The 16,508-nt window shown below is 41.9% G+C and overlaps 1 protein-coding gene across 1 annotated transcript in view; it reads right to left on the bottom strand.

The window, feature by feature from the left end:
* FAM204A (family with sequence similarity 204 member A) overlaps positions 1 to 16,508 on the bottom strand; it is a 121,453-nt gene that overhangs the window by 58,175 nt on the left and 46,770 nt on the right. The window contains exon 5 of the mRNA XM_063950134.1: positions 135 to 224. Within this exon, the coding sequence (XP_063806204.1) occupies positions 135 to 224 (90 nt within the window). The remainder of the gene's footprint in view (positions 1 to 134; positions 225 to 16,508) is intronic.

The following is a 16,508-nucleotide window of genomic DNA, read 5'->3' as shown; positions in this document are numbered from 1 at the left end:
AAGACCGGTCAGGAGACTATTACAATAATCAATGCGGGAGATAATGTCGCGGGCATGCCATTCGTGGTAAACGTGTCGCACAATGAGCAGGGACACATCTGTATATACAGTATCATTATACATAGTACACTTGCCTCACGGGTCGCCAGCCTGTCGCTAAGTTGCTCCGCCACTTCAATGTCTCCATTCTGCAATGCTTGGTCCAAACTGTCCTCGAGGCGTGACTGGAGAGATAAATAAGGGTGAAACTCCTCCTCTTACGCAGAGTATCCCCTACAGGCTCTACAATACAGAGGTGACTGGAACTGACCGTGGAGCAAAATACAAACTACAGACCCGAAAACTACATAATATAGGTCTGATGATTGGCTTCTCCCCACTGACCTACTACCTGCAATAAAAAGCTGGATTTACTCATTCATACAGGTGAGGAACGTCACCATTATATCATGTAGCCCACAGTGAGTACCACTCCGCAGGACCAGGGCAAAACAGAGGAACCCCTACACCGGGAGACGTAATCACTATATACTAGTGTGAGATAATACACGGAAACCCCTACACCGGGCGATGTAATAACTATATACTAGTGTGACATAATACATGGAAACCTCTACACCGGGAGACGTAAGCACTATATACTAGTGTGAGATAATACACGGAAACCCCTACACCGGGCGATGTAATAACTATATACTAGTGTGACATAATACATGGAAACCCCTACACCGGGAGATGTAATCACTATATTCTAGTGTGACATAATACACGGAACCCCTACACCGGGAGATGTAATCACTATATACTAGTGTGAGATAATACACGGAAACCTCTACACCGGGAGATGTAATCACTATATACTAGTGTGAGATAATACAAGGAAACCCCTACACCGGGAGATGTAATCACTATATACTAGTGTGATATAATACACGGAAACCCCTACACCGGGAGACGTAAGCACTATATACTAGTGTGAGATAATACACGGAAACCTCTACACCGGGAGATGTAATCACTATATACTAGTGTGAGATAATACAAGCAAACCCCTACACCGGGAGACGTAATCACTATATACTAGTGTGATATAATACACGGAAACCCCTACACCGGGAGACGTAAGCACTATATACTAGTGTGAGATAATACACGGAAACCTCTACACCGGGAGATGTAATCACTATATACTAGTGTGAGATAATACAAGGAAACCTCTACACCGGGAGATGTAATCACTATATACTAGTGTGAGATAATACAAGGAAACCCCTACACCGGGAGATGTAATCACTATATACTAGTGTGACATAATACACGGAAACCCCTACACCGGGAGATGTAATCACTATATACTAGTGTGTGATAATACACAGAAACCCCTACACCGGGAGACGTAAGCACTATATACTAGTGTGAGATAATACACGGAAACCCCTACACCGGGAGATGTAATCACTATATACTAGTGTGTGATAATACAAGGAAACCCCTACACCGGGAGATGTAATCACTATATACTAGTGTGATATAATACACGGAAACCTCTACACCGGGAGACGTAAGCACTATATACTAGTGTGAGATAATACACGGAAACCCCTACACCGGGCGATGTAATCACTATATACTAGTGTGACATAATACACGGAAACCCCTACACCGGGAGACGTAATCACTATATACTAGTGTGACATAATACACGGAAACCCCTACACCAGGAGACGTAATCACTATATACTAGTGTGACATAATACACGGAAACCACTACACCGGGCGATGTAATCACTATATACAAGTGTGACATAATACACGGAACCCCTACACCGGGAGACGTAATCACTATATACTAGTGTGACATAATACACGGAAACCCCTACACCGGGAGACGTAATCACTATATACTAGTGTGACATAATACACGGAAACCCCTACACCAGGAGACGTAATCACTATATACAAGTGTGACATAATACACGGAACCCCTACACCGGGAGACGTAATCACTATATACTAGTGTGATAATACACGGAAACCCCTACACCGGGAGACGTAATCACTATATACTAGTGTGACATAATACACGGAAACCCCTACACCGGGAGACGTAATCACTATATACTAGTGTGACATAATACACGGAAACCCCTACACCAGGAGACGTAATCACTATATACAAGTGTGACATAATACACGAAACCCCTACACCGGGAGACGTAATCACTATATACTAGTGTGATAATACACGGAAACCCCTACACCGGGAGACGTAATCACTATATACTAGTGTGACATAATACATGGAACCCCTACACCGGGAGACGTAATCACTATATACTAGTGTGACATAATACACGGAAACCCCTACACCGGGAGATGTAATCACTATATACTAGTGTGAGATAATACTGGGATGACACGGACACTCCTATATACTATTGTGAGATAATACAGGGATGACACGGACACTCCTATATACTAGTGTGAGATAATACAGGGATGACACGGACACTCCTATATACTAGTGTGAGATAATACACGGAAACCCCTACACAGGGAGATGTAATCACTATATACTAGTGTGATAATACACGGAAACCCCTACACCGGGAGACGTAATCACTATATACTAGTGAGACATAATACACGGAAACCCCTACACCGGGAGACGTAATCACTATATACTAGTGTGACATAATACACGGAAACCCCTACACCGGGAGATGTAATCACTATATACTAGTGTGAGATAATACACGGGAACCCCTACACCAGGAGACGTAATCACTATATACTAGTGTGACATAATACATGGAACCCCTACACCGGGAGACGTAATCACTATATACTAGTGTGACATAATACACGGAAACCCCTACACCGGGAGATGTAATCACTATATACTAGTGTGAGATAATACTGGGATGACACGGACACTCCTATATACTAATGTGAGATAATACAGGGATGACACGGAAACTCCTATATACTAGTGTGAGATAATACACGGAAACCCCTACACCGGGAGACGTAATCACTATATACTAGTGTGACATAATACACGGAACCCTACACCAGGAGACGTAATCACTATATACTAGTGTGACATAATACACGGAACCCCTACACCGGGAGACGTAATCACTATATACTAGTGTGACATAATACACGGAAACCCCTACACCGGGAGACATAATCACTATATACTAGTGTGACATAATACACGGAAACCCCTACACCGGGAGACGTAATCACTATATACTAGTGTGATAATACACGGAAAACCCTACACCAGGAGACGTAATCACTATATACTAGTGTGTGATAATACTGGGATGACACGGACACTCCTATATACTATTGTGAGATAATACAGGGATGACACGGACACTCCTATATACTAGTGTGACATAATACACGGAAACCCCTACACCGGGAGATGTAATCACTATATACTAGTGTGAGATAATACTGGGATGACACGGACACTCCTATATACTATTGTGAGATAATACAGGGATGACACGGACACTCCTATATACTAGTGTGAGATAATACAGGGATGACACGGACACTCCTATATACTAGTGTGAGATAATACACGGAAACCCCTACACCGGGAGACGTAATCACTATATACTAGTGTGAGATAATACACGGAAACCCCTACACCGGGAGACGTAATCACTATATACTAGTGTGACATAATACACGGAAACCCCTACACCGGGAGATGTAATCACTATATACTAGTGTGACATAATACACGGAAACCCCTACACCGGGAGACGTAATCACTATATACTAGTGTGACATAATACACGGAAACCCCTACACCGGGAGATGTAATCACTATATACTAGTGTGACATAATACACGGAAACCCCTACACCGGGCAATGTAATCACTATATACTAGTGTGAGATAATACACGGGAACCCCTACACCAGGAGACGTAATCACTATGTACTAGTGTGTGATAATACAGGAATGACACAGACACTCCTATATACTATTGTGAGATAATACAGGGATGACACGGACACTCCTATATACTAGTGTGAGATAATACAAGGAAACCCCTACACAGGGAGATGTAATCACTATATACTAGTGTGACATAATACACGGAAACCCCTACACCGGGAGATGTAATAACTATATACTAGTGTGACATAATACACGGAAACCCCTACACCGGGAGATGTAATCACTATATACTAGTGTGAGATAATACACGGAAACCCCTACACCGGGAGATGTAATCACTATATACTAGTGTGACATAATACACGGAAACCCCTACACCGGGAGACGTAATCACTATATAGTAGTGTGACATAATACACGGAAACCCCTACACCGGGAGACGTAATCACTATATACTAGTGTGACATAATACACAGAAACCCCTATACCTGGCGATGTAATCACTATATACTAGTGTGAGATAATAGACGGAAACCCCTACACCAGGAGACGTAATCACTATATACTAGTGTGTGATAATACAGGAATGACACAGACACTCCTATATACTAGTGTGAGATAATACTGGGATGACACGGACACTCCTATATACTATTGTGAGATAATACAGGGATGACACGGACACTCCTATATACTAGTGTGACATAATACACGGAAACCCCTACACCGGGAGATGTAATCACTATATACTAGTGTGAGATAATACTGGGATGACACGGACACTCCTATATACTATTGTGAGATAATACAGGGATGACACGGACACTCCTATATACTAGTGTGAGATAATACAGGGATGACACGGACACTCCTATATACTAGTGTGAGATAATACACGGAAACCCCTACACCGGGAGACGTAATCACTATATACTAGTGTGACATAATACACGGAAACCCCTACACCGGGAGACGTAATCACTATATACTAGTGTGACATAATACACGGAAACCCCTACACCGGGAGATGTAATCACTATATACTAGTGTGACATAATACACGGAAACCCCTACACCGGGCAATGTAATCACTATATACTAGTGTGAGATAATACATGGAAACCCCTACACCGGGAGACGTAATCACTATATACTAGTGTGAGATAATACACGGAAACCCCTACACCGGGAGACGTAATCACTATATACTAGTGTGAGATAATACAAGGAAACCCCTACACCAGCAGATGTAATCACTATATACTAGTGTGACATAATACACGGAAACCCCTACACCGGGAGACGTAATCACTATATACTAGTGTGATAATACACGGAAACCCCTACACCGGGAGATGTAATCACTATATTCTAGTGTGACATAATACACGGAACCCCTACACCGGGAGATGTAATCACTATATACTAGTGTGAGATAATACACGGAAACCCCTACACCAGGAGACGTAATCACTATATACTAGTGTGATAATACACGGAAACCCCTACACCGGGAGATGTAATCACTATATTCTAGTGTGACATAATACACGGAACCCCTACACCGGGAGATGTAATCACTATATACTAGTGTGAGATAATACACGGAAACCCCTACACCAGGAGACGTAATCACTATATACTAGTGTGATAATACACGGAAACCCCTACACCGGGAGATGTAATCACTATATTCTAGTGTGACATAATACACGGAACCCCTACACCGGGAGATGTAATCACTATATACTAGTGTGAGATAATACACGGAAACCCCTACACCAGGAGACGTAATCACTATATACTAGTGTGACATAATACATGGAACCCCTACGCCGGGAGACGTAATCACTAAATACTAGTGTGACATAATACACGGAACCCCTACACCAGGAGACGTAATCACTATATACTAGTGTGACATAATACACGAAACCCCTACACCGGGAGACGTAATCACTATATACTAGTGTGATAATACACGGAAACCCCTACACCGGGAGACGTAATCACTATATACTAGTGTGACATAATACATGGAACCCCTACACCGGGAGACGTAATCACTATATACTAGTGTGACATAATACACGGAAACCCCTACACCGGGAGATGTAATCACTATATACTAGTGTGAGATAATACTGGGATGACACGGACACTCCTATATACTATTGTGAGATAATACAGGGATGACACGGACACTCCTATATACTAGTGTGAGATAATACAGGGATGACACGGACACTCCTATATACTAGTGTGAGATAATACACGGAAACCCCTACACAGGGAGATGTAATCACTATATACTAGTGTGATAATACACGGAAACCCCTACACCGGGAGACGTAATCACTATATACTAGTGTGACATAATACACGGAAACCCCTACACCGGGAGACGTAATCACTATATACTAGTGTGACATAATACACGGAAACCCCTACACCGGGAGATGTAATCACTATATACTAGTGTGAGATAATACACGGGAACCCCTACACCAGGAGACGTAATCACTATATACTAGTGTGACATAATACATGGAACCCCTACACCGGGAGACGTAATCACTATATACTAGTGTGACATAATACACGGAAACCCCTACACCGGGAGATGTAATCACTATATACTAGTGTGAGATAATACTGGGATGACACGGACACTCCTATATACTAATGTGAGATAATACAGGGATGACACGGAAACTCCTATATACTAGTGTGAGAGAATACACGGAAACCCCTACACCGGGAGACGTAATCACTATATACTAGTGTGACATAATACACGGAACCCTACACCAGGAGACGTAATCACTATATACTAGTGTGACATAATACACGGAACCCCTACTCCGGGAGACGTAATCACTATATACTAGTGTGACATAATACACGGAAACCCCTACACCGGGAGACGTAATCACTATATACTAGTGTGACATAATACACGGAAAACCCTACACCAGGAGACGTAATCACTATATACTAGTGTGTGATAATACTGGGATGACACGGACACTCCTATATACTATTGTGAGATAATACAGGGATGACACGGACACTCCTATATACTAGTGTGACATAATACACGGAAACCCCTACACCGGGAGATGTAATCACTATATACTAGTGTGAGATAATACTGGGATGACACGGACACTCCTATATACTATTGTGAGATAATACAGGGATGACACGGACACTCCTATATACTAGTGTGAGATAATACAGGGATGACACGGACACTCCTATTTACTAGTGTGAGATAATACACGGAAACCCCTACACAGGGAGATGTAATCACTATATACTAGTGTGACATAATACACGGAAACCCCTACACCAGGAGACGTAATCACTATGTACTAGTGTGTGATAATACAGGAATGACACAGACACTCCTATATACTATTGTGAGATAATACAGGGATGACACGGACACTCCTATATACTAGTGTGAGATAATACAAGGAAACCCCTACACAGGGAGATGTAATCACTATATACTAGTGTGACATAATACACGGAAACCCCTACACCGGGAGATGTAATAACTATATACTAGTGTGACATAATACACGGAAACCCCTACACCGGGAGATGTAATCACTATATACTAGTGTGAGATAATACACGGAAACCCCTACACCGGGAGATGTAATCACTATATACTAGTGTGACATAATACACGGAAACCCCTACACCGGGAGACGTAATCACTATATACTAGTGTGACATAATACACAGAAACCCCTATACCTGGCGATGTAATCACTATATACTAGTGTGAGATAATAGACGGAAACCCCTACACCAGGAGACGTAATCACTATATACTAGTGTGTGATAATACAGGAATGACACAGACACTCCTATATACTAGTGTGAGATAATACTGGGATGACACGGACACTCCTATATACTATTGTGAGATAATACAGGGATGACACGGACACTCCTATATACTAGTGTGACATAATACACGGAAACCCCTACACCGGGAGATGTAATCACTATATACTAGTGTGAGATAATACTGGGATGACACGGACACTCCTATATACTATTGTGAGATAATACAGGGATGACACGGACACTCCTATATACTAGTGTGAGATAATACAGGGATGACACGGACACTCCTATATACTAGTGTGAGATAATACACGGAAACCCCTACACCGGGAGACGTAATCACTATATACTAGTGTGACATAATACACGGAAACCCCTACACCGGGAGACGTAATCACTATATACTAGTGTGACATAATACACGGAAACCCCTACACCGGGAGATGTAATCACTATATACTAGTGTGACATAATACACGGAAACCCCTACACCGGGCAATGTAATCACTATATACTAGTGTGAGATAATACATGGAAACCCCTACACCGGGAGACGTAATCACTATATACTAGTGTGAGATAATACACGGAAACCCCTACACCGGGAGACGTAATCACTATATACTAGTGTGAGATAATACAAGGAAACCCCTACACCAGCAGATGTAATCACTATATACTAGTGTGACATAATACACGGAAACCCCTACACCGGGAGACGTAATAACTATATACTAGTGTGATAATACACGGAAACCCCTACACCGGGAGATGTAATCACTATATTCTAGTGTGACATAATACACGGAACCCCTACACCGGGAGATGTAATCACTATATACTAGTGTGAGATAATACACGGAAACACCTACACCGGGAGACGTAATCACTATATACTAGTGTGATAATACACGGAAACCCCTACACCGGGAGATGTAATCACTATATTCTAGTGTGACATAATACACGGAACCCCTACACCGGGAGATGTAATCACTATATACTAGTGTGAGATAATACACGGAAACCCCTACACCAGGAGACGTAATCACTATATACTAGTGTGACATAATACACGGAACCCCTACGCCGGGAGACGTAATCACTAAATACTAGTGTGACATAATACACGGAACCCCTACACCAGGAGACGTAATCACTATATACTAGTGTGACATAATACACGAAACCCCTACACCGGGAGACGTAATCACTATATACTAGTGTGATAATACACGGAAACCCCTACACCGGGAGACGTAATCACTATATACTAGTGTGACATAATACATGGAACCCCTACACCGGGAGACGTAATCACTATATACTAGTGTGACATAATACACGGAAACCCCTACACCGGGAGATGTAATCACTATATACTAGTGTGAGATAATACTGGGATGACACGGACACTCCTATATACTATTGTGAGATAATACAGGGATGACACGGACACTCCTATATACTAGTGTGAGATAATACAGGGATGACACGGACACTCCTATATACTAGTGTGAGATAATACACGGAAACCCCTACACAGGGAGATGTAATCACTATATACTAGTGTGATAATACACGGAAACCCCTACACCGGGAGACGTAATCACTATATACTAGTGTGACATAATACACGGAAACCCCTACACCGGGAGACGTAATCACTATATACTAGTGTGACATAATACACGGAAACCCCTACACCGGGAGATGTAATCACTATATACTAGTGTGAGATAATACACGGGAACCCCTACACCAGGAGACGTAATCACTATATACTAGTGTGACATAATACATGGAACCCCAACACCGGGAGACGTAATCACTATATACTAGTGTGACATAATACACGGAAACCCCTACACCGGGAGATGTAATCACTATATACTAGTGTGAGATAATACTGGGATGACACGGACACTCCTATATACTATTGTGAGATAATACAGGGATGACACGGACACTCCTATATACTAGTGTGAGATAATACAGGGATGACACGGACACTCCTATATACTAGTGTGAGATAATACACGGAAACCCCTACACCGGGAGACGTAATCACTATATACTAGTGTGACATAATACACGGAACCCTACACCAGGAGACGTAATCACTATATACTAGTGTGACATAATACACGGAACCCCTACACCGGGAGACGTAATCACTATATACTAGTGTGACATAATACACGGAAACCCCTACACCGGGAGACGTAATCACTATATACTAGTGTGACATAATACACGGAAACCCCTACACCGGGAGACGTAATCACTATATACTAGTGTGTGATAATACTGGGATGACACGGACACTCCTATATACTATTGTGAGATAATACAGGGATGACACGGACACTCCTATATACTAGTGTGACATAATACACGGAAACCCCTACACCGGGAGATGTAATCACTATATACTAGTGTGAGATAATACTGGGATGACACGGACACTCCTATATACTATTGTGAGATAATACAGGGATGACACGGACACTCCTATATACTAGTGTGAGATAATACAGGGATGACACGGACACTCCTATTTACTAGTGTGAGATAATACACGGAAACCCCTACACCGGGAGACGTAATCACTATATACTAGTGTGACATAATACACGGAAACCCCTACACCGGGAGATGTAATCACTATATACTAGTGTGACATAATACACGGAAACCCCTACACCGGGCAATGTAATCACTATATACTAGTGTGAGATAATACACGGGAACCCCTACACCAGGAGACGTAATCACTATGTACTAGTGTGTGATAATACAGGAATGACACAGACACTCCTATATACTATTGTGAGATAATACAGGGATGACACGGACACTCCTATATACTAGTGTGAGATAATACAAGGAAACCCCTACACAGGGAGATGTAATCACTATATACTAGTGTGACATAATACACGGAAACCCCTACACCGGGAGATGTAATAACTATATACTAGTGTGACATAATACACGGAAACCCCTACACCGGGAGATGTAATCACTATATACTAGTGTGAGATAATACACGGAAACCCCTACACCGGGAGATGTAATCACTATATACTAGTGTGACATAATACACGGAAACCCCTACACCGGGAGACGTAATCACTATATAGTAGTGTGACATAATACACGGAAACCCCTACACCGGGAGACGTAATCACTATATACTAGTGTGACATAATACACAGAAACCCCTATACCTGGCGATGTAATCACTATATACTAGTGTGAGATAATAGACGGAAACCCCTACACCAGGAGACGTAATCACTATATACTAGTGTGTGATAATACAGGAATGAGACAGACACTCCTATATACTAGTGTGAGATAATACTGGGATGACACGGACACTCCTATATACTATTGTGAGATAATACAGGGATGACACGGACACTCCTATATACTAGTGTGACATAATACACGGAAACCCCTACACCGGGAGATGTAATCACTATATACTAGTGTGAGATAATACTGGGATGACACGGACACTCCTATATACTATTGTGAGATAATACAGGGATGACACGGACACTCCTATATACTAGTGTGAGATAATACAGGGATGACACGGACACTCCTATATACTAGTGTGAGATAATACACGGAAACCCCTACACCGGGAGACGTAATCACTATATACTAGTGTGACATAATACACGGAAACCCCTACACCGGGAGACGTAATCACTATATACTAGTGTGACATAATACACGGAAACCCCTACACCGGGAGATGTAATCACTATATACTAGTGTGACATAATACACGGAAACCCCTACACCGGGCAATGTAATCACTATATACTAGTGTGAGATAATACACGGGAACCCCTACACCAGGAGACGTAATCACTATATACTAGTGTGTGATAATACAGGAATGACACAGACACTCCTATATACTAGTGTGAGATAATACTGGGATGACACGGACACTCCTATATACTATTGTGAGATAATACAGGGATGACACGGACACTCCTATATACTAGTGTGAGATAATACAAGGAAACCCCTACACCGGGAGATGTAATCACTATATACTAGTGTGACATAATACACGGAAACCCCTACACCGGGAGACGTAATCACTATATACTAGTGTGAGATAATACACGGAAACCCCTACACCGGGCGATGTAATCACTATATACTAGTGTGAGATAATAGACGGAAACCCCTACACCGGGAGATGTAATCACTATATACTAGTGTGAGATAATACACGGAAACCCCTACACCGGGAGATGTAATCACTATATACTAGTGTGACATAATACACGGAACCCCTACACCGGGAGATGTAATCACTATATACTAGTGTGATATAATACACGGAAACCCCTACACCGGGAGATGTAATCACTATATACTAGTGTGAGATAATACACGGAAACCCCTACACCGGGAGATGTAATCACTATATACTAGTGTGATATAATACACGGAAACCCCTACACCGGGAGATGTAATCACTATATACTAGTGTGTGATAATACACGGAAACCCCTACACCGGGAGATGTAATCACTATATACTAGTGTGACATAATACACGGAAACCTCTACACCGGGAGATGTAATCACTATATACTAGTGTGAGATAATACACGGAAACCTCTACACCGGGCGATGTAATCACTATATACTAGTGTGAGATAATAGACGGAAACCCCTACACCGGGAGATGTAATCACTATATACTAGTGTGAGATAATACACGGAAACCTCTACACCGGGCGATGTAATCACTATATACTAGTGTGACATAATACACGGAAACCCCTACACCGGGCGATGTAATCACTATATACTAGTGTGACATAATACACGGAAACCCCTACACCGGGCGATGTAATCACTATATACTAGTGTGATATAATACACGGAAACCCCTACACCGGGAGATGTAATCACTATATACTAGTGTGAGATAATACACGGAAACCCCTACACCGGGAGATGTAATCACTATATACTAGTGTGACATAATACACGGAAACCCCTACACCGGGAGATGTAATCACTATATACTAGTGTGAGATGATACACGGAAACCCCTACACCGGGAGATGTAATCACTATATACTAGTGTGACACAATACACGGAAACCCCTACACCGGGAGATGTAATCACTATATACTAGTGTGACATAATACACGGAAACCCCTACACCGGGAGATGTAATCACTATATACTAGTGTGACATAATACACGGAAACACCTACACCGGGAGATGTAATCACTATATACTAGTGTGATATAATACACGGAAACACCTACACCGGGAGATGTAATCACTATATACTAGCGTGAGATAATACACGGAAACCCCTACACCGGGAGATGTAATCACTATATACTAGTGTGACATAATACACGGAAACACCTACACCGGGAGATGTAATCACTATATACTAGTGTGATATAATACACAGAAACCTCTACACCGGGAGATGTAATCACTATATACTAGTGTGACATAATACACGGAAACACCTACACCGGGAGATGTAATCACTATATACTAGTGTGAGATAATACACGGAAACCTCTACACCGGGCGATGTAATCACTATATACTAGTGTGAGATAATACACGGAAACCCCTACACCGGGAGATGTAATCACTATATACTAGTGTGACATAATACACGGAAACCCCTACACCGGGAGATGTAATCACTATATACTAGTGTGAGATAATACACGGAAACCCCTACACCGGGAGATGTAATCACTATATAGTAGTGTGACATAATACACGGAAACCCCTACACCGGGAGATGTAATCACTATATACTAGTGTGACATAATACACGGAAACCCCTACACCGGGAGATGTAATCACTATATACTAGTGTGACATAATACACGGAAACCTCTACACCGGGAGACGTAATCACTATATACTAGTGTGAGATAATACAAGGAAACCCCTACACCGGGCGATGTAATCACTATATACTAGTGTGAGATAATACACGGAAACCCCTACACCGGGAGATGTAATCACTATATACTAGTGTGAGATAATACACGGAAACCCCTACACCGGGCGATGTAATCACTATATACTAGTGTGAGATAATACACGGAAACCCCTACACCGGGAGATGTAATCACTATATACTAGTGTGAGATAATACACGGAAACCCCTACACCGGGCGATGTAATCACTATATACTAGTGTGAGATAATACACGGAAACCCCTACACCGGGAGATGTAATCACTATATACTAGTGTGAGATAATACACGGAAACCCCTACACCGGGAGATGTAATCACTATATACTAGTGTGACATAATACACGGAAACCCCTACACCGGGCGATGTAATCACTATATACTAGTGTGAGATAATACACGGAAACCTCTACACCGGGCGATGTAATCACTATATACTAGTGTGAGATAATACACGGAAACCCCTACACCGGGAGATGTAATCACTATATACTAGTGTGACATAATACACGGAAACCCCTACACCGGGCGATGTAATCACTATATACTAGTGTGAGATAATACACGGAAACCCCTACACCGGGAGATGTAATCACTATATACTAGTGTGAGATAATACACGGAAACCCCTACACCGGGAGATGTAATCACTATATACTAGTGTGACATAATACACGGAAACCCCTACACCGGGCGATGTAATCACTATATACTAGTGTGAGATAATACACGGAAACCCCTACACCGGGAGACGTAATCACTATATACTAGTAAGAGATAATACACGGAAACCTCTACACCGGGAGATGTAATCACTATATACTAGTGTGAGATAATACACGGAAACCCCTACACCGGGCGATGTAATCACTATATACTAATGTGTGATAATACACGGAAACCCCTACACCGGGCGATGTAATCACTATATACTAGTGTGTGATAATACACGGAAACCCCTACACCGGGCGATGTAATCACTATATACTAGTGTGACATAATACATGGAAACCTCTACACCGAGAGATGTAATCACTATATACTAGTGTGATAATACACGGAAACCCCTACACCGGGCGATGTAATCACTATATACTAGTGTGACATAATACACGGAAACCCCTACACCGGGAGACGTAATCACTATATACTAGTGTGAGATAATACACGGAAACCCCTACACCGGGAGATGTAATCACTATATACTAGTAAGAGATAATACACGGAAACCCCTACACCGGGCGATGTAATCACTATATACTAGTAAGAGATAATACACGGAAACCCCTACACCGGGAGATGTAATCACTATATACTAGTGTGACATAATACACGGAAACCTCTACACCGGGAGATGAAATTATTATATACTAGTGTGAGATAATACACGGAAACCCCTACACCGGGAGATGTAATCACTATATACTAGTGTGACATAATACACGGAAACCCCTACACCGGGAGATGTAATCACTATATACTAGTGTGACATAATACACGGAAACCCCTACACCGGGAGATGTAATCACTATATACTAGTGTGATATAATACACGGAAACCCCTACACCGGGAGATGTAATCACTATATACTAGTGTGAGATAATACACAGAAACCTCTACACCGGGAGATGAAATTATTATATACTAGTGTGAGATAATACACGGAAACCCCTACACCGGGCGATGTAATCACTATATACTAGTGTGACATAATACACGGAAACCCCTACACCGGGAGATGTAATCACTATATACTAGTGTGACATAATACACGGAAACCCCTACACCGGGAGATGTAATCACTATATACTAGTGTGAGATAATACACGGAAACCTCTACACCGGGAGATGTAATCACTATATACTAGTGTGAGATAATACACGGAAACCTCTACACCGGGAGATGTAATCACTATATACTAGTGTGACATAATACACGGAAACCCCTACACCGGGAGATGTAATCACTATATACTAGTGTGACATAATACACGGAAACCCCTACACCGGGAGATGTAATCACTATATACTAGTGTGATATAATACACGGAAACCCCTACACCGGGAGATGTAATCACTATATACTAGTGTGACATAATACACGGAAACCCCTACACCGGGAGATGTAATCACTATATACTAGTGTGACATAATACACGGAAACCTCTACACCGGGAGATGTAATCACTATATACTAGTAAGAGATAATACACGGAAACCCCTACACCGGGAGATGTAATCACTATATACTAGTGTGACATAATACACGGAAACCTCTACACCGGGAGATGTAATCACTATATACTAGTGTGACATAATACACGGAAACCCCTACACCGGGAGATGTAATCACTATATACTAGTGTGACATAATACACGGAAACCTCTACACCGGGAGATGTAATCACTATATACTAGTAAGAGATAATACACGGAAACCCCTACACCGGGAGATGTAATCACTATATACTAGTGTGACATAATACACGGAAACCTCTACACCGGGAGATGTAATCACTATATACTAGTGTGACATAATACACGGAAACCCCTACACCGGGAGATGTAATCACTATATACTAGTGTGACATAATACACGGAAACCTCTACACCGGGAGACGTAATCACTATATACTAGTGTGAGATAATACAAGGAAACCTCTACACCGGGCGATGTAATCACTATATACTAGTGTGAGAT

The sequence above is a fragment of the Pseudophryne corroboree genome, assembly GCF_028390025.1.
Source record: "Pseudophryne corroboree isolate aPseCor3 chromosome 3 unlocalized genomic scaffold, aPseCor3.hap2 SUPER_3_unloc_67, whole genome shotgun sequence".
NCBI lineage: Eukaryota > Metazoa > Chordata > Amphibia > Anura > Myobatrachidae > Pseudophryne > Pseudophryne corroboree.
The sequence above is the reverse complement of the archived record's forward strand: the minus strand, read 5'-3'. Positions and strand labels throughout refer to the sequence as shown.